The sequence below is a fragment of the Loxodonta africana genome, chromosome 4 (genome assembly GCF_030014295.1).
Source record: "Loxodonta africana isolate mLoxAfr1 chromosome 4, mLoxAfr1.hap2, whole genome shotgun sequence".
Taxonomy (NCBI): Eukaryota; Metazoa; Chordata; class Mammalia; order Proboscidea; family Elephantidae; genus Loxodonta; species Loxodonta africana.
Window position 1 is genome coordinate 26,397,494 of NC_087345.1, and position 19,343 is coordinate 26,416,836.

At 40.5% G+C, this 19,343-nt stretch overlaps 1 protein-coding gene across 8 annotated transcripts; it reads left to right on the forward strand.

Annotated features, from left to right (window-relative positions):
- The first annotated feature begins 963 nt into the window (after positions 1-963).
- On the forward strand, positions 964-19,251 carry NFYB (nuclear transcription factor Y subunit beta). 8 transcript variants are annotated; one of them, XM_010599817.3, is made up of 10 exons: positions 1,751-1,901; positions 2,466-2,584; positions 3,741-3,819; positions 9,772-9,821; positions 11,147-11,240; positions 13,114-13,244; positions 15,096-15,293; positions 17,224-17,305; positions 18,118-18,197; positions 18,801-19,251. In XM_010599817.3, the coding sequence occupies exons 5-10, from the start codon at positions 11,147-11,149 to the stop codon at positions 18,831-18,833; spliced, it is 618 nt and encodes a 205-aa protein (XP_010598119.1). In that variant the 5' UTR covers positions 1,751-1,901; positions 2,466-2,584; positions 3,741-3,819; positions 9,772-9,821; the 3' UTR covers positions 18,834-19,251. The 8 variants fall into 8 exon arrangements, with proteins under 8 accessions (XP_064139749.1, XP_064139747.1, XP_064139750.1 ...); XM_064283679.1 differs by lacking the exons at positions 1,751-1,901; positions 2,466-2,584 and adding an exon at positions 964-1,089; XM_064283678.1 differs by lacking the exons at positions 1,751-1,901; positions 9,772-9,821 and adding an exon at positions 994-1,089.
- The last annotated feature ends 92 nt before the right edge of the window (positions 19,252-19,343 follow it).

Consider the following 19,343-nt stretch of genomic DNA (forward strand, 5'->3'; position numbering starts at 1 on the left):
AAATAAAACGTGCCTACATATTTTTATGTGATTAAAGCTGAGAAGTTTCAGGCGGCACCAGGCCACTTGTTCAGTGAAGTAGAGGGACCGCGACCCCAGCTCCCGGCGCAGAAATCCTGTGGTCTGCGGTGTCACCGCCCATCTGTGATAGACGCAGCCTAGAGAAGCGAGGCAAGTCCGACCCAGGCTGCAGTCAGGGAAAGACAGAGCGGGAGCAGCTGGGCTGCACTAGGCAATACTGGGCCATGGATTCTTGCAGCCAACAAGTCATCTGGTTGGGAAAAGCCACATGTCAGATTGCAACGACTCTGGGGAACGGTAGGAAATGCAACATTTTAAGTTCGGGGTGAAAGCTGACTAAACTGACCAACCTGTTAAACCTGAAAGAGGGGTTGTATCTTTAGTTGAAATCTGAAGAGCTAGCACCGGAGCTCAACGGTCCAGTGAGAGAGGGCATTGTACTTTTGGCTGCGTTCGCAGGGACACAAGGTGCTGAAGGCGGTCCAGGAGGTACCCGCCGTTCCAGCCAACCCCGTGGCTCGGGTGTGGCCCTAACCAGCGGCTTATGCCCGTGGTTTCTCCTTAAAAATCGAGGCGCAGGCAAGCTTAAACCAGGCGGGCGAGACAATTCCACGTGAGGGAGTAAATGGGGTTAAAAACAGAGGGAGGCCTGAGACCTCCTGCTTCGCACAGGCCTGGGAAACTCTGGGGGAAGAAAGACCGCACAGGCCTTAACAGCGCGCCCTGGCACTGGCTCCCGGAAGCCCCCGCAGAGCCCGCAGGCCGCCCGCCCGCACCGCGCAGCCGCCGGAGGCGCTGCAGCCGGCCCGCATCCCTTCGCAGCGGCCGCCTCTCCGCGGGCTGGGCGGGCGCCGGGGCGGGCCGGGGGCGGGGCCGCGTCCGGGGGCGGGGCTGCGCGCGGGAGGTGCGGAGGGAGGGTGACGCGCCGAGGGAAGCGGCCCGCGGCGGAGGGAGGGGAAGCCGAGTCCTGGAAGCGGAGCTCCGCGCTGGGACTGGTTCCTTCGCAGCCATTTTCTGTCCAACCAAACAGCCGATTGGAGACGGGAGCCAACCAGGGCTGCATTGGAGGTTTGTGTCTCGCTTCGGCCAATGATCGCTCCTAAACCGACTCCACTTTAGCTCGAATGAAATGTCCGTCTCCTCCCGGCTCCGTCCCCGCCGCCAACGCCGCCGCTGCCGGGGGCACTCGCCTCCCTCCCGCCCGGGCCGGGCCGGGGCCGGGCCGGCGCCTGCGAGGCCGCTCCAGCTGCGGGCCTGGCCGGGCAGCGGCGCGGGGCCGCGGCGCCGCTCTTTGTGCGCCGGGCCGAGGAGCGGCGGGACGCGGGCCAGGCCGCCTCCCGCTCGCCGCCGTCGGGCTCCGAGGTGCTGTCGGGCCTCTCGCAGCGGCGCCCCGGGGCGGCTCCATTTTGTGCGGGGACTGGCCCGGGGGGGCTGGCCCGGAACCTCGACCCCGACCCCGGCGCGGCGGCCCGGCCGAAGGAGCGCCCTTGGCCCCGGCCGCCGCGCGGGGGCCCCGAGGAGTGCCCCCTGCCCGCCCGCCCGCCGGGGCCTGGTGGGCCCGGCCGCTTTGTCCGCCCGCGGCATCCCGGGCGCAGCGCGACGGGCGGGCGGACGGGCGGGCAGGCGGGCAGGCAGCGGCGTGGGCTGCGGGGTCCGGGGCCTGGCCGGTCCGCGGCGGGGCGAGTCGGGAGATGCGCGCCGGGGTCGCCCGCCCCGCGCACGCGGTGCTGACCGCTCGGCCGGACCGGGTCGTGGGGTCGGGGGCGCCCCGCCACCGTCGTGGGGAGGAAGCCAGGTCCCCGGGAGGAAGGAATGGATTTGGTTTACACGTAAAGAATGCAGCCATCTGGCGGCTTGCGGTCCCTGGACTTGCCCCGAAGGTGGGAAGGAAGCCTTTCGGATTGAACTGAGGTTTTAATCATTGGTGGTGGGAGGCGGGGAGGATACGCCGGACCCTAAGCAGCAGCAGTCCCGGAGAACAAAGAATTACAGAGCACCCACAAACCGTAATCTCGCCCAAAGTACTGTACCAACATAATTTAAACAAGATTAGGTAACAGGCGACCTTTAAAAAAAAAAGAAAAAAAATGGCATCCCACTAACCCGCATGTGCTCCCCAGTTCCACGGTTCATGCCGCCAGTCACTGGGGTGGGTTCAGCTCTCTTAGTATGTAAATAATCAGCAGCATCAAGTGATGAGGTAAACTGATCAATGTAAATTGCAGTAGTAAATAGGGATTTTATTTGTAAAGTATTGAAAGTTCAGATAGAATTCCTTTCAAGGCAATTTTTCCTTCCCCCGCACTCCCCTTGTAGCTTTATCTAAGGATTGTATTGATGCGAAACTGGTTGTTGATGCCAATGGGGGGGGGGGGGGGCGGGGGGAGGGAGGGACTACTGCTTTTCTTGGATACAAATTTGCATTTTTTTCAAACATTGAACAGATGTATGCGTTCCCTTGAGCTTTTGCATATATCATAACCTGCCTTGAAGAAACTGTATACCGTATGAGTTGATAGTGTCCTTTAATACGTTTCATCTGAATATATACTGAACTATTTGGGTGAGTGACTGTGGTGAGGCGTGGTTCCCTCCCTTCCCCCCATTCCAAACAAAATATAGAAGTATGTGTAGCTCCTATATTTTAAACTAAGTGTTCTAAAGAGATATATATATTTTTTTTTTTTTTGCAAAGATAATCTGAGGATATAACACAGCTACAAGGAAGGGATTTTATGGGCAGTTTTGTGGTTAAAAAGAGGACAGTATTTGAAAACAAATTAGAAATTGCTTTGAAGATTATAGCAGAGTAGACAATGTCCGGCAGTCTTTGCTGCCTTGGACCTTTTTAATGGCATTTAAAAAATGCAATTCAGTGGCTACAGTTTTTTCTGCTATTTACTAGATTTCATGCTTGAATGCATGCAAATATCTCTTCTCCTTCTAAAATTAACACTGAAAGAATGTGTTTTTGTTTTGCCCACCTCCCCACCCCCATTTAGTTGTTTCACTTGAGAAAAGGAAAAGAGCAAATGAGAAATGGAGATGGTAACACGGTAATGAATACTAATTTATTCAGCTGTGTATACCTGAGTGAAACAGAAGTGTTATCCAGATGCAGTTTTTGTCCAAAATGATGATGCCTTAAGATTATAAATAGGCATCTTAATTGATTATGCTATTTGTATGTTCTCTGGGCAGTGGATGTATGTTCTTTCCAGTATAATCTGAGATGATATTTCATTTAAAAGCATTATATTCTGAGAGAAAATTTTCCCGTTTTTTTGAGCCCTTAAATTACTCTGAAACATTGTGAGAACCATCATCAAAAAAAATAAAGTTGATAAGTGGGATGTTTTGGGTGTCAATATTTTAAGTAATTTAGATGTGTAATTTTTGATCTCTTGCCTTCTATATAATTTGGTTCCCATTTGGCGTGTTGTGATGAATATATAATGAACATGACTAAGTTCAAGGATATGTTGGAAAAGTAATATCCTCCCTCCCCTCATAGAATGAACTTTTTTTTAATAAGTTCTCCAAAATAAATCTTTCAGTTTAGCAAACATTGTTGGGTGTCTGCCTTTTGCACCGTTTGTTACCGTGCACTCCAGTGAAGTAAGAATAGTAGGCAAAACAATAGGTGCCCTCTTTAATCTTCCTAGGAAGAAAGCCTGTAGGCTATACATTTTTACCACTAATGAATGTTTTTCTTTTAGGTTGAAATTGGCAAAGCCACCTCTTTAGAGGCATTCTTAAGCACCACTGACAACACGGTTCTGACAGTATTTCATGACAGTAAGTGTGGTTGGTCATTTTGGTTGTTAATTAGATTTTTCCAGTAACTGGCTGGAAACAAAATTATAACTGATTTATATTGGAGATTACTGTTAGAATGAATGCCTTCCAAGCTTAGACAGACAGTACCTCTTTGCTCATTCCTGTTGCTTCCTTATTATCAGTCGCTCACATATAGTGTTTCCTGTGGGGCCCTAAGTGCTATAGAGGCTACAGGGTAAACAGCCTGTCCCAGCTCTTAAGAGGCTGGCTGTTTACCTGGCAGGGCTTTAGTTGAGTGGAATCCTTAGAGGACAGTGATGTGCCGAACTGAGAATGCTGGCTCCAAGTGCAGCTCAGGTGCGAAGGAGAGGTGTGGTAGGCCTGGGTACTCGGGGAGGTGTCCTCAGGGAGGGGGTGTGTAGGCCTTAAACCTAGCCTTGAAGAACAGATGGGATTTGGATAGTGGAGGGCATTCTCGCAGGGAGGTGGAAAGATGCTATCACCAAAAGCAGAGGCATGGAAGCAGGGATGAAGAGATTATGTTCAGGGGATGAGCGTAGATCTGCACGGTCTAAGTGAGGATTTCACAGGATAGTGTAGTGGAGAGATAGCAGTTAGGTCATCTAGACGCTGAGTTCTGGATCTGCTACTGTGTCTTTGACCTCGGGCATGTCACAACTTCTTGGAACCATGGTTGCCTAACTCCTAAAATGAAAAACTGCACTTAGTGTCCTTAAGTAAGGCACATTCTAGCACTAAGATTTTATCAGCCCTGAAGGTAGAACTAGGTGAGCAAGAAGCAAGTTTAATTAGGTTCCGTGGGGAAGCACTTATGCAAAGGCTTGATACTAGTTTTGGATTTGATGCAGAAGACTTTCAGGAGGAACCATTATTGGTTCAAGAGCTACGTTGTTGTGTGTTGTCAAGTTGATTTGACTCGTAGCAGCCCCATATGACAGAGTAGAACTGCCCCCTAGGGTTTCCTAGGCTGTAATCTTTATAGGAGCAGATTGCCAAGTCTTTTCTCCTTCTGAGCCGCTGGTAGATTTGAACTGCAACTTTTCGGTTAGCAGGCTAGCAGCTGAGTGTTTAACCATTGCACCACTGTGACTCCTTTCAAGAGCCATAAAACCTGAAAAAACCAAACATATTGTCTTTTTTATTGTCATGGAGTTGATTCTGACTCATAGCAGCCCTGTAGGGCAGAGTGGAACCGCCCCATACGGGTTCCAAGGCTGTAATCTTTACGGAAGCAGACTGCCTTATCTTTCTGTCGCAGAGCAGCTGGTGGGTTCGAACCGCCAACCTTTCGGTTAGCAGATGAGTACTTTACCACTGTGCTACCAGGGCTCCTTGGTATTTTAACAAGATTAGCCTAAGAACAATATGTAAGGCAGGTTGGGTAGTAATTCAGTGGAAATAGAAAAGGAATGGTGTATCCAGGAGACATTTTAAAAGAGACAACAGGTAGGTAGAGCTTGAAGAAGATGGAAGAACCTAAGATGGCTCTGGTATTTTTAGCCTAGGAGAGTGGAAGGATAGTGTTGCTTGATAGAATTACAGTAGTGGGAAAGGAGACCCCTTCTCCTTTCTGCAGGGGATGGGAAAGGTAAGTTTCATTTTCCTGTATCTGAAGTTTGCAATGATGGGGATATTAGACTAGACATGTTCTATAGGCATAGCTTGCTTGAGTGGCAGCAGGATATTGGCTGTAGATTTGGGACTTATGAGCAGAGAATTGATACTTAATGAGCTCATTAAGACAGTAAGGGAAGAAAGACACAATGATAACCTTGGATGAAACCAACAATTAGGGGCTAGGTAGGAGAGGATAAACCAGGCAAGAGTATTGCTTTGGAAATCCAGGGAGAAGAGAATTCAAATATAAATGTGAGGTCAGCAGTGGCCAGCACTACAAAGAACAGTCAAGTAGGATAAAGGCAAGATCACTGGCAGCTTTTAAGAGAGGTATCAGTATTGTGTTGGGGTCTAAAAGCACATGCCATGGAGTTTAAAAAGGGAGGAAGAGGTGTGTAAGGACTGTGTTCAGGTAGGAATGACAGCTGACAAGGATGTGTGTGGAGACTTAAGGTTTAATGTATCTATGTGTACTTTTATGTGTTTAATGAAGGAGACAAAGCCTGTTTAAGGAAGAGTGGAAAAGCTGGTAAGGAGGACTGCAGGCACATTAGAGAAGAGGAATTCTATTATTTCTTATCCTCAGAGAAAAATGAATATGATCCAGAAAAGGAGCCCTGGTGGTGCAACAGTTAAGTGCTCGGCCGCTAACCAAAAGATTGGTGGTTCAAACCCACCCAGCGGCTCCACAGGAGAAAAGAACCTGGCAATCTGCTCCTATAAAGATTACAGCCTAGAAAACCCTATGGGGCAGTTCTACTATGTGTCACATGGGGTGTCTGTAAGTTGAAAGTCAACCCAGTGGCACCTAACAGCAACAACAGCATGATTCAGAAAACAGATGAACGAGGTCAAGAGAGAGAGAAAACATTGTGCCTAGAAAGAATCATGAGAACTATATTCGAAACGACAATAACAATACTAGATTACGTTTATTGAGTTCTCACTGTGTATCCTGTGCTTTGCCAAGTGCTTTTTATACAATAAAAAAATCAAAACGAAACCCATTGCCATGGAGTTGATTTTGACTCATAGCAACCCTATAGGACAGAGTAGACTGCCCCATAGAGTTTCCAAGGAGTGCCTGGTGGAATTGAACGGCCAACCTTTTGGTTAGCAGCTGTAGCGCTTAACCACTATGCCACCAGAGTTTCCTTTTATACAATAGTTTTGCTTATTTCTCCTAACGACCCATTTAAATAATGGGAAGCTAAAGTACAAAGGGTCCTGTGTAACTTGTTCAAAGACACACCGCAAGTAAAAGGAGAGGGGAACTTAGCTTCAAACCCAGCAGTCTGTTCTAAGAGACAGTGCTCCTTACCTGTCTCCTGGTAAGACAAGGCCAAAACCAGGGTGCGTTTTCTTACCGTTTCACAAATACTGTCCGTGTTTGAGAAGCGATTTTAAATGTTTTCAATATACAATCAAGGTTGGAAATTTAGAGGAGGAAAATTATAAAGATTTAGGCTTAAAGGACTGTAGAAAAAACTACCAGGAACCAATACTGTAAACTACTTGGCATCTGACACCCTGGAGTTCAGTCCCATTTACTAGCTGTATCATGTGGGGCAAGTTGGTGTTGTATACCTCAATTTTCTCACCTGCTTCGGAGGGCTATGAGCATTGCATGAGATACTTAGAAAGTGTTCAATAAGTGTTAAGCTTATTAATGAAGGCATTATTTACTGTTTATGCAATAACTTATAAGTACATTTAAAATACTGCCACATCAAAAAATTATCAAATACAAATTTATTAGTTTAGCCAGCTGACCATTTATTTTACTTAATATTTTAGAGAACAGTATTATCAGTTCAGCCAAATAATTAGAGTAGTCATTAACATTAACTTAATGGGATTCAGTTCCCTTAGATTTCATGAGTCATCATTTCTTATTATCCTGCATGCTTTTCCCCCTTTGTGGCACATACCTGAATGAAAACCAGTTGTGGATGAAATCCAACACTTTAGCTTCTCTAGGCTTACACCGGGCTGTGAATGTCACAAGTGGACATAGTGATACCAGTGTAAATTTATGGTCTCCAGTGTCAACTATTTTCTTTACACTGCCCAGCCTCCTATGCCTTTTGTCTCCCATTCTCTGCAGTGATAGCCATCTGTCTACCCAGCTGCAAGAATCCCAGCGTTATCCTTGGTCCTTGGTCTAGCTCGTGTTAAGTCAGTCACTGAATCTTGTCGATCTCTCTGCTAAAAAGCTCTCTAGCTCCTCTGCGTCTCTCGATCTCTAGTGCAGTTGCCCTGGACCAGATACTGGGAATGATCATCATCTTCCCAGGATGCATGCAGCATTATGCTTCCCTCGGTTTCGTTGTCTGTACTGGACTGCAGCGTGATCTTTTTTTTTAAAAAAAAAATCTGCACTCTTCTGCTTAAAACTCTTTGATTCATTCTTGTCCACAAAGTACCACTTGATTTAGTCCCTACCTAGCTTGTTCCAATCTACTAGTGCTATATTTCTCTGTTCCCTCTGCCTGCAGCATTCTTTTCCTGCCTTTCTTTGCCTGACTAACTTCTGCTCATTTTTCAGGCTCAGTTTAAATGTCCTTTCCCGAGACAGCCTTCCTTGAGGTCCCTTTTAGAATGAGCTCACAGAACAGATGTTTTTCTTAGCACTTGGCACTAGCAATGAGTTAATTATTTGTAATTATTTAATAGCTGTATATAAGATTTATTGAGTACCTCCATTGTACTGTGCTGAGTCTTCACATGGGTCATCTCCTCATCTGTACAGGAGCCCTGAGAGGTGACTCCTCCTCTCATCCTTATTCTATATATGAAAAAACCTGGGAAGGTTAACTTGCTCAAGGTCACATGGCTAGTAGTAGCAGGGAATTCAAACCAGGTGATCTGATTCCAAAGCCTGTGCCCTGGAAGTATTATTAATAGGCTACCTTCCCCCACCTCTTCACCCTGCCCTCCAGTTTATGTAATGTTTATCTTCGCCAGGTAAGGACAGAGACCTTGTCTGTGTTGTTGACTCCTGTGTCACCAGCACAGAGCACAGCCCAGATGATACTAAGTGCTCACTCAGTAAATATTTGTTGACTGGCCTTCTTAGAATCTATAATCTGTTTTGTAAATTTTTACAGGAAATTTCAGGCTTAGAGGAAACCACTGGGATTCATTTTCCTGTTTAGTATCAAGTTTTCCCCCTTGTTCCTTATATATATGAGAGTGGCTAGCATATTGTAAGCATCAAAGGTTAGGCTGATTTATTGATTGAAAGGCTCTGAGTGCCATGGGGCTTTAAGGAAGGTAACATTAATTTTTGGAATGCAGAATTGGGTAAATCAGGGAAGATTCCAGGGGAAACATTGGGTCAAAGTATGGGCTGGAATTTTAATGGCAGAAAGAGGAGAGGAAGACAAAGGTATGGTGAAATGACAGAAAAGCTAGAACTTGTAGACCCAGAGACAGACAGTTAAGCAGGGATCATGAGACCAGACGTCTGCTGAGTACACTGCATGCCATACACTGTCCTTTGCAGTTTTCTCTGCTTTATTTCATTCTGACAATTCTTTGAAATACGCTTATCCTCATTTTTAGAAGACTGAGGTTAATGCTATTAATCTTGCTAATTCCAGGGCGTGACAAAATAATAATATGATTTAAACTTTTTGCATTTAAAACTTTTGCTTGTGCTATACAAACTAACTCATCTCCCATATCCAGCTAGTTATTCGAACAGTGTCTGGCTCATCGGCAGATTTAAAGGGACTTGTATCCTGTGGGCATTCATTCGGCAAAGAATTTCTGTTACTTCTTTTTCCCCTATAAAAAATTTGTATCCAATGGTACATTCTGAAACAACCTCTTTGGTCCTGTCTCCTGCACCTTGGTCTCCCTTGTCGTTGTTAGGTGCCTGTTGAATATATATAGGGTTTTGAAGGCTGTGACCTTTTGGAAGCAGGTCACCAGGCCTGTCTTCCGAGGCACTTCTGGGTCAGTTCAGACTGCCATGCCTTCTGCTAGTCATCAAGCCTCTTAACCATTCGTGCCACCCAGGGACTCCCTTAGGGCATCGTGAAAACTAGCCAACTCACAGCTAGCCTGATTGAGCTCTCTTTCATGGCTAATCCATCATTGTGTCTGTTACAGGCTACTGTCCTACTTTCTTATTAGCATTTTAAGATCAAACTAACATTTTATACTTAGGTAATGTTTCACATGCATTTATATTAGTTGTTGAAGGTGGTATTGTTATTTCTGTCTTATACAGAAATATATATTCAGCTGATAGAGATGCTTGTTTTCAGGGATCAGTAGGGGAATCACAGTCAGCTCACCAACTTCGTTATTTACCTCTTGCAGGCCACTAAAAAGGATCAAATAGGTGTCTGTGCTTTTATAAATAATTAAAGGTATGTAATTCTCTACCCCTTTAAGACAACTATTTAAATCATGGAAACATATCTGTACTTACAATTAGATATTACAGTCAACAGATGCATGAAAGAAATGCCATGTTATTGAATACTTGGAAACTAGCTTGGTATTTTAATATTAGATAAAATATCCAACAGAGATGGAAAAAGCAGCAATGTGTTATACAGGCACTAAAATATTGTAATTAATAACATTAAGTTTGTGCTGGATCCTGGGTATTGATAAGCATTTAGGATCAAGTATCTCTTCTTTATTTGGTCTGAAAGCATTATAAATTATACTTAATTCCAACTTAATTTCTCTAGTTGTGTGGACATTTTGCTGTTTTAATTCAGATACTGTATTTTTAGTTTTTTTGCCCACAAATAGCACCTTACTGTTTGGGGTATTATTATTTGCAAAGCAGAAAAGCTGGTAAGTGCCTGATGACGCCTGTGATTTGCCATGATGGGGAGATAGAATAGAGCCAGTTCAGGGCATATGACTCAGTTTTCCCCCCAGGTTTTTCCTCTTGGAATTCTTTTAGCTCTGAGAAAAATTAATTAAACAGGCTTCTTTAAAAATAGACATTTAATCTCTCATTCTTGATTATGCCTATACTGTTCTTTTCTTTATAAGCAGGTCTCTAATCTCCTGACCCCTCCTTTTTTTTCTTTAAAAAATCAAAAAGGTAGGAGGAAGAGAAAACTAACCTTTGACAAGAAGCAGAGGTGATGGGCTGGTTCAAAATATAGACTGCGTGGGTACAGAATTGTGTAGGGAATCCATATGTTTCTATACCGAGCAACAGTTTGAACCAAGACATTGTCTGTTTTGGAACTTCTCTGAGATAGCAAAGAAAGTTTGTCCAAGCGCAAAAGGGTTTCCTTGTTAGGAAGAGTTTGTACAGAAATATCAGAGAGCTGGAAGTGATGGCTACAGGTGACTTACAGTTGACTACTACACTGATTTTGGCTTTGATTATCATTTCAGGGATAAATTAGGTTGCAAGTCAGGATTGCCTATACTATATTTGAGGATTATATAATTAAAAAGAAAGAGGCATGTGTTTTAGTTTGTTTCCTGGTTTTATTTTCTTATTGGTCTTATACTTACACTTTTGGAGGGTGGGTAGGAAAATCGTAAAAACTGGCACATTATTGAAAGGTTTCCAAATGGAGAAATAGAAATGTTTTAGTAAGCTTAAGGCTATGAAAAATTTAACTGGACCATCCTCTGACAGTTTTTGAATATTGAATCTATTCATGGTTTTTAATGTAACTTTTATTGAAGAGTACTGAAAAGCTCTTTTCCCTCATAGATGGACGGTGACAGTTCTACAACAGATGCTTCTCAACTAGGAATTTCTGCAGACTATATTGGAGGAAGCCATTATGTTATACAGCCTCATGATGGTAAGAAAGCCACAGATACAAATAAATTCGAAAGTAGAAATCAATTAAAAACCCCAACCCGGTGCTGTCAAGTTGATTCCGACTCATAGCGACCCTTTAGGACAGAGTAGAACTGCCCCATAGAGTTTCCAAGGAGCGCCTGGTGGATTTGAACTGCCGACCCTTTGGTTAGCAGCCGTAGCACTTAACCACTATGCCACCAGGGTTTCCAACAAAAATCAATTAGAAAGTGGAAATTATATTAATACAATGTTCTAGGTTACTTTTTTATTTCCAGGAAAATTAGCATTCTTGTGTCACAGTTCAGTGAAAGTCTAGAAAGCCATGCCATGCCATTTTTATTAGAAGCAGTCCTCAAGAGTTTTGAGTCCTAGGAAAACAATTTTTCTACTATAAAAGTATGCCTTTTTTTTTACTTGTACAGTGTCTTTGAAAATGTATTGTTGATTTCCTATTTAAGTATTAAATATGACAAATTCTTATTCAATTGACATGATAAATAGTTCTTTAGAGGGTGAGTTGTTACCAGTTATTATATTTCTAGTACTTACGTACAAGCTGATTTTTGTTTTTTACTCCCTATTAAGTTTGAACTATCTTAGGTATTAAAACAGCAGTATTAAGCTGGCCTGTCAGAAAAATATATATATATATTTGCAGCCTTCTGATTTGTAGAATTAAAAAAAAATTAAGATATGTTTTTGAGGGGGCAGTTTTTTTGGCAGGGAGGAGTCATTTCATTCTAAGGCATATACTCAAATTATTAATTTTGATAGCATTATTTTAAACTCAAAACATGTAAATTGGATCAGTTTAAGTGCCTTTTCTATTTAATACATATAAAGAGTGGGAAGTTTACTTACAGGATATCGCATTTAGCCATAAAAAGATGTTATTGATACTGTGAAAGCTTTAGTTATATCTAGATCTGTATAACTTGAAATTTCACTTTTTAAAAGAACCATGGGACTACTGCTATAACTTTGTTCAAAAACTAGTTACTATACTGAATTGTAGGAAACCTTGGTGGCATAGTGGTTAAGAGCTACAGCTGCTAACCAAAAGGTAGGCAGTTCGAATCCACCAGGTGCTCCTTGGAAACCCTGTGGGGGCAATTCTGCTCTGTCTTACAGGGTAGCTGTTAGTCGGAATGGACTCAATAGCAATGGGTATACTGAATTGTACATGGGCAAATTTTTTGTATTTCTTATATATATTCGTATTCACCACAATAAAACAAAACAAAGCAGAAAAACTAGTTACTACATTAATAATAATCTAAATGAATCAGTAATATTCAAGGCCAGTTTTTTCATTCTGTGTAAACTTGACTTTGAATAAACATAAATCTAGCAATATTTAAGGAGGCTTAGATTGTAGTTTCAGTTTCATAGCTAAGTCATGCAACAGTTGTTTATGAGTACCTCCTCTGTGGAAGGTGCTGTACCGGGTCCTAAGAAGGGCACAAGCCAACACCTGACATCAAGTAACAAAAATCTAATAGGGGAGTGCGGAAACAGAATTATAAAATGTGTCAGAGAAAAGACACAGAGAAGCGGTTGTGGTATTTTGTGGAAGGAGGGATAATTCCTGAAGGTGCTGTGGAGATGTCTTTTGAGCTTCTTGAAGAACAGGTAGGTAGGATTTTAGTAGGTAAAGTTGAAGATAAAAGTATTGTGGGCAATGAGTTTGATACTAAGGACGAGGCTCAGTTTTGGCCCTGAGAAAACTGAAAAGAACTGCTATCCTAACTAATTCCCAGAAGCTTACGAAATGAACTAGAATGGTTCTTATTCTAGATCGTTCCAGGTAGTCTTCTATATCATGAAGTAAAAATGATGAGAAGCTTTAAACCTAAATTATTTTCCTTTAGATACTGAGGACAGCATGAATGATCATGAAGACACGAATGGTTCAAAAGAAAGTTTCAGAGAACAAGATATATATCTCCCAATTGCAAATGTGGCAAGGATAATGAAAAATGCCATACCTCAAACAGGAAAGGTAATGATGTAGATGAGAAAACTTAACTAGGTGCTTGGGGTGAGGGAGGAGCAAGGAACGTAAAGCCACCTGGATACATAATATAATTAGCTATTGATTTTAGTCACTCAGCCTTTCAGCAAATCAAATATTTCTTTCAACTCTTTGTACTTAGTTACTGAACTCCGTTCTATTTTTAGTTCTGTCATGTCCCCAGATACTCTCCCACTCCCAATTTATTGGGAGCAGATAACATAAAATTAAGATTCTTTTAAAAAAAAAAATAGGTATATTGCCAGAACCGTCTGGTTTGGACATAGGAAGTTTGTAATTTCTATGATGTTGCAGCAAAGTTGGGTCATAAGCTGATACAGGTGTAGTAAGGATTTTTTTTTTTTTAACTTTGTATTATGGAAACAAGTATTTTAAAATAATTACAACTACTAACATGCCTTTAAATTCAACTTTTTTTTTTTCCCAAGTAGTTTTGTGGGAAGACACCACATATGGCTCTGAGCACTCGAAATGTGGCTAGTCTAAATTGTCATATTACGCAAATGTAACATATACAGCAGATTTTGAAGACTTAGGATGAAAACAGTGTTAACTATCTCAATTTTTAAAATATTAGATTCTATGTAGAAATGGTAATAGTTTGGATATATTGGCTTAAATAAAATATATTATTAAATTTCACCCGTGTCTTTTTTCTTTTTTTAACGTGGCTACTAGAAATGTTAAAATTACGTATGTGGCATGCATTGTTACCTTGCTTGGCTGCATTTATGCAACTCTTGTTTACTTGTCTCCAGTACATAAAGCAGGCGTGGAGGTGAAGGTGTGATGTTCATCAAAGATTTTGAGTGTCACTCCAGATAGAAGTGACTTTGGAATTGCATGGGTTAGTGTTTTAGAGCTTCACTTTCAGACCTGAGACTCTTAAGAGGGAATGGTTTTTATCATGAGGGGGCAGGTATGTGCATCCAGATGTAGGCTTTTAAATAAACTCAAAATTTGTACCTGACACTTCATGTCTTTACTAGTAAAAAAGTCACCATATATCATTTCACTTACTTCTAAGACAAGTGTCCTTACTCATGGAAATGCAGGGCAGAGAAGTGATACTTAAGTCTGCATACATTTTTAATTACATATGTGACAGGATTGATTTTCTTCAGGCACTTGGTTAGTAAGTGTTCACTGTGTATGCAGGAGTAGGGACAGCCAGTGGTTGCTGTTTTATACCTGTACCACTATAGATTTGTATCTTTTTTCTGTTTTCTGTGAATATCTGTCAAGGCTTCTCTCACTTAGGAGTTTTTATTGTGACTGGGAGTTGGAATTTTTTATAATTTTTTTGTGTGTTGTTGAGAGAATATATAGAGCAGAACATATATCAGTTCAGTAGTTTCTAACATGTACAATTCAGTGACACTGATTATATCCTTCAAGTTGTACAACCATTCTCACCTCCTTTTCCAAATTGGTCCTCCCCATTAAGAAAAACTCACTATTCCCTAGTTTTCTGTCTGACCTTTCGAGTTGCTGTTGTCAGTTTGATCCCATATAGGTAGTTCTTAAAAGAACACAGTGCTGAAGGCAGACATTTTCTACTATTTAAGCTATTGTTTTTTTTTTTTTTTAGTTATAAGAAGACTTCAGGGGATATTTTTGGCTCAAGGCTTAAAAATTACGAGGGTTGAAATTTTGATAGCCCATGATGTGTTAGTATTATTAGCATACAATTCAGAAATTAAAGGTTAACAGTCATGAAGTGGACAGTGTAGTCTTCTGAGCAGCATTTATTTTTGTGGGTTGTTAGGAAGGTGATAGTTAGTTTCCTGCAAATTTACATATGATTTTTCTCTTCAGATTGCAAAAGATGCCAAAGAATGTGTTCAAGAATGTGTAAGTGAGTTCATCAGCTTTATAACATCTGAAGCAAGTGAAAGATGCCATCAAGAGAAACGGAAGACAATCAATGGGGAAGATATTCTCTTTGCCATGTCTACGTTGGGCTTTGACAGTTATGTAGAACCTCTGAAGTTATACCTTCAGAAATTCAGAGAGGTAAGTAGAACGTCTTCCGTTATGCTTTAAAAAAAAAATAATATCCACTGTTGACTAACTTTTTAAATGTATTATTAAAAATAATTTTATACCAAATATGTGCCATTTCTCAGAAGAAATGTGTAGTCACTTATCTTACTGTACTTAAATAGTAATCCCTTTTTTTCCTTTGTTTATTATTAACTACACGCATAGTTATGTAATGATTAAGAGCATGGACTATGGATTCAGAATAGCTCTGCCAATATGAACTCTGAGCTTGGGCAGATTATTGAAGTACTTTGAGCTTCAGTTTTCTCATCTGAAAGTGAGGCTATTAATAGTACCTACCTCACAGTTATTAAGAGGGCTAAGTAAAATAATCCATGGACAGCACTTAGCTTGGCATATAGTGAGCATTCAATAAATCGTTAGCTCCTGCTCTTACTATTGTAGTTAATTCAAGAGAGAGAGCATCTCAAAGCTTGAGGCTTTTTAGATAATGAGAAGAGGAAATTATAACTATATTCCTTTCTTATTGTTGATTGAATTCCTCTACATTTCCTATTAGGTTTACCTTTGCTTGTGGTATGAATTTTGTAAAAATAAATTGAGGTCAGTTTATTTAATTCCACACTTCAACCTGGGTGTCAGATTCATATTGTTTTCAAAGTATTTTCTTAAAACAGTATGTTTAGTGTTAGGATCCGGTTAACTTAGTGATACCTGCATGGAATGATTAAAGTGGGTAGAGAATGTGTAAATTCCTCATAGCAGTTTTACAAATCTCTAGTATCAGAGAGCCTTAGAGTGAACAGAATCTTTAGAGGTCTTTCGTCTAAATTTTGTATATTAAAAAAACAAAAACAAAAACCAACCCATTGCCATCAAGTTGATTCCAGTTGATAGCAACCCTGTAAGACAGAGTAGAACTGCCCCATAAGGGTTTCCAAGGTTTTAATCATTACGGAAGCAGACTGCCACATCTTCCTCCTGTGGAGTGGGTGGTGGGTTCTAACTGCCGACCTTTCACTTAGCAGCTGAGCACTTAACCACTGTACCACCAAAAACAAAAAACCAAACCCACTGCTGTTGAGTCAATTCTAGCTCATAGCAACCCTGCAGGACAGAGTAGAAATGCCCCATGGGGTTTCCAAGGCTGTAATCTTTACAGAAACAGACCGCCACATCTTTCTCTCATGGAGTGGCTGGTTGGTTCAAACTGCTGACCTTTTGTTTAGCAGCTGAGCATGTAACCACTGTGCCACCAGGGCTCCTTTTGTGTATATATGTATACATATAAAAAACAACCAACCAAACGCATTGCTGTCGAGTTGATTCCTACTCATAGTGACCGTATAGGTCAAAGTAGAACTGACTGTAGCATTTCCAAGCAGTGCCTGGTAGATTCAAACTGCTGACCTTTTTGTTAGCAGCTGTAGCACATATATATATACATACACACACACACACCACACACATATATATGTATATATATATAAGTTAACTGATAATACATATATACTGTGTATAAAATAATAGTTGACTGTAGGTTCCTAAGTTCTTTCGGTATAGTAATGTCTTTATAAGATTTGTAGTAGATTTATAAGCTGAATATTTATGGTATTTTGTATACTTCTTTATCTGTAATTAAGTAGAGTTCTCTTTATCCCTTTGATGTGCTGTAGAATTAGAATTTTTTTTCTTTTTAATCTATAAATAGTTTGTTTTCTGGGTCATTCGCTAACACTATCTTGTAATGATACCACTTTATATAAAGTTAGCATTTTGCAGAACCTCTTCACATGTAATTAACCAGAAATGTTAATAAATACTCTTGAATGTTCGTAATAGTAGAAGCTCCTAATTTTAGGCAGTAATTGAGCATTCTCATTTGGAGAACAGTTTCATTTAACTACCAGTGACTACTTTTTTGGTTTTGTTCCCCCAGGCCATGAAAGGAGAGAAAGGAATCGGTGGAGCAGTCACAGCTACAGATGGACTAAGTGAAGAGCTTACAGAGGAGGCATTTAGTAAGGAGTGTTCAGATACATTTATGCAACTACATTTGTTCTCACACGTCATGTAGATTGTTTGCTCTGACTACTGCTAAATGTCTGTAGTGGTACTTTTGGACTATCAGCACTGAGTATTTTGAAACGGTACTATGTTGAATAGTTATTAATTCATGCCCTTATATTTGAAGTCAGTGAATGATATACATAGACATTTTAACCCTGAAGACATAATTCTTCACTGGTAGTTCTGACTTCCCATAGTCCCTAATTTTTGGTGAAGTTTGTATGAGATAGGAATATAGAGAATTGTAGTTTGTAATATAAAAATCTTGTGATTTCAGTAAATTCTAACTGAAGATTTCTTTTTTAAAGATTAAATATTAGTGAAGTAAAAAGTCTATGGTGATTATATTTTTCATATAAAATATATCTGCATATATTATATATATATTTCTCTTATATATGTGCTGCATCACTTGGTTGATGTACATGTTGTCTCCAGCCAAACCTCATGGTGTAGCTGTAACCATGAACCAGAAATGCCATGCCAGATTTGTATACATGGGTGATTAGCTCAAGTACACTTTAAAAAAAAAAAAATTTTTTTTTTTTTTTGGAAGGGATATGAAAATTCAGAAAGTTGAAGAAACATAATAAAAAAAAAAAGGGCTTTTGAGGCAGCATTTTTAAAAATGGAAAATTTGGGAGTTTATGATGTTGTCCAAGATTACATTGAGAAGTAGAATTGTAATGAGACATTAATGGCCAAGAAACTAGATGCAGTTCTTTTCTCTCTTTAACTTTTTTTTTTTTTTTTTGTCTCTTAGCTAACCAGTTACCAGCTGGTTTAATAACTGCAGATGGTCAACAACAAAATGTAATGGTTTACACAACATCGTATCAACAGGTACAGTACTATCTTTGTATTTTAAACTATTTTAAAAATGTTTTTATAGCTACTGATTTTTATCTGAGGTAGTTAATTTCAGCACTTTATTATTATTAAGGACCTGGTAAAATAGAGAAGGTTGTTAAAAATTGTTTTCTTAAAATATATAATTGTCTCTTAATGGTTAAAAATATATAACAAGTGTTTATGTTTGCATAGGGAGCTCTGGTGGCACAGGGGTTAAGCACTAAGCCGGTAACTGAAAAGTCAGCAGTTCGAAACCACCAGCCACTCCATGGGAGAAAGATGCAGCAGTCTGCATCATTAAAGATTGCAGCCTTAGAAAAACCATATGGGGCAGTTCTACTCTGTCTGATATAGGGTCGCTGTGAGTCAGAATTCGACTGTACAGGAATATTTGCATAGACAAGTTTTAGAAAAACAGACAAGAAGTTTTAATAAAGTAGCTGCCTCTGGGTAGAGGGAATAGAGATCTGGAGTGGAAAGGAGACTTATTTTTCATTGCCAATCATTTTTATTCGTTTAATGTTTATAACATGCATATGTTACTTTAAAGCTTTTTTCCTTCAAATCCTTGTAATTTAAAATTTCTGTTCTTAGATTTCTGGTGTTCAACAGATTCAGTTTTCATGATCTGAAGAAATAATGGAATGGGGAGTGTTGAGAAACGAAAGAGGCTGTACGATTCCAGAACAGAGACGTTAGGAAGAAGGGACCGGCTAAGAGATGTCTCTTTGTATATTAAATAGCTGTAATGTAGCTTCCTGATGCTTGACTAATTGAGGTGTTAATTCTGACCTGAGAGTCTTTTTCATGAATGATTTTAAAGAAAAAATTGGATTTTAAAGGTATTAAAATATTTTCGTTTTGTATGAAAGTTTGTTGCACTGTATGACTCCTGTATGCATTGTATATTGCAATTTATTACTGTCAAGAGATTTGTAGACAGTTTCTTATTTTCATATTGAATCATGTTACTTTTGTAATTCAAGTAAGCAGCTGGGTTAATTCATGATGTTTGCCCTTTTAATAAAAATAAGGGTAGAGTTCATTTTGAATGCAAGTTGCCTTTATTATAAATTTGAGTTTGTCTTGGTTATACGATATCTTGCATGGCAATCTAGCTAGATTTTTAGCTTTTGA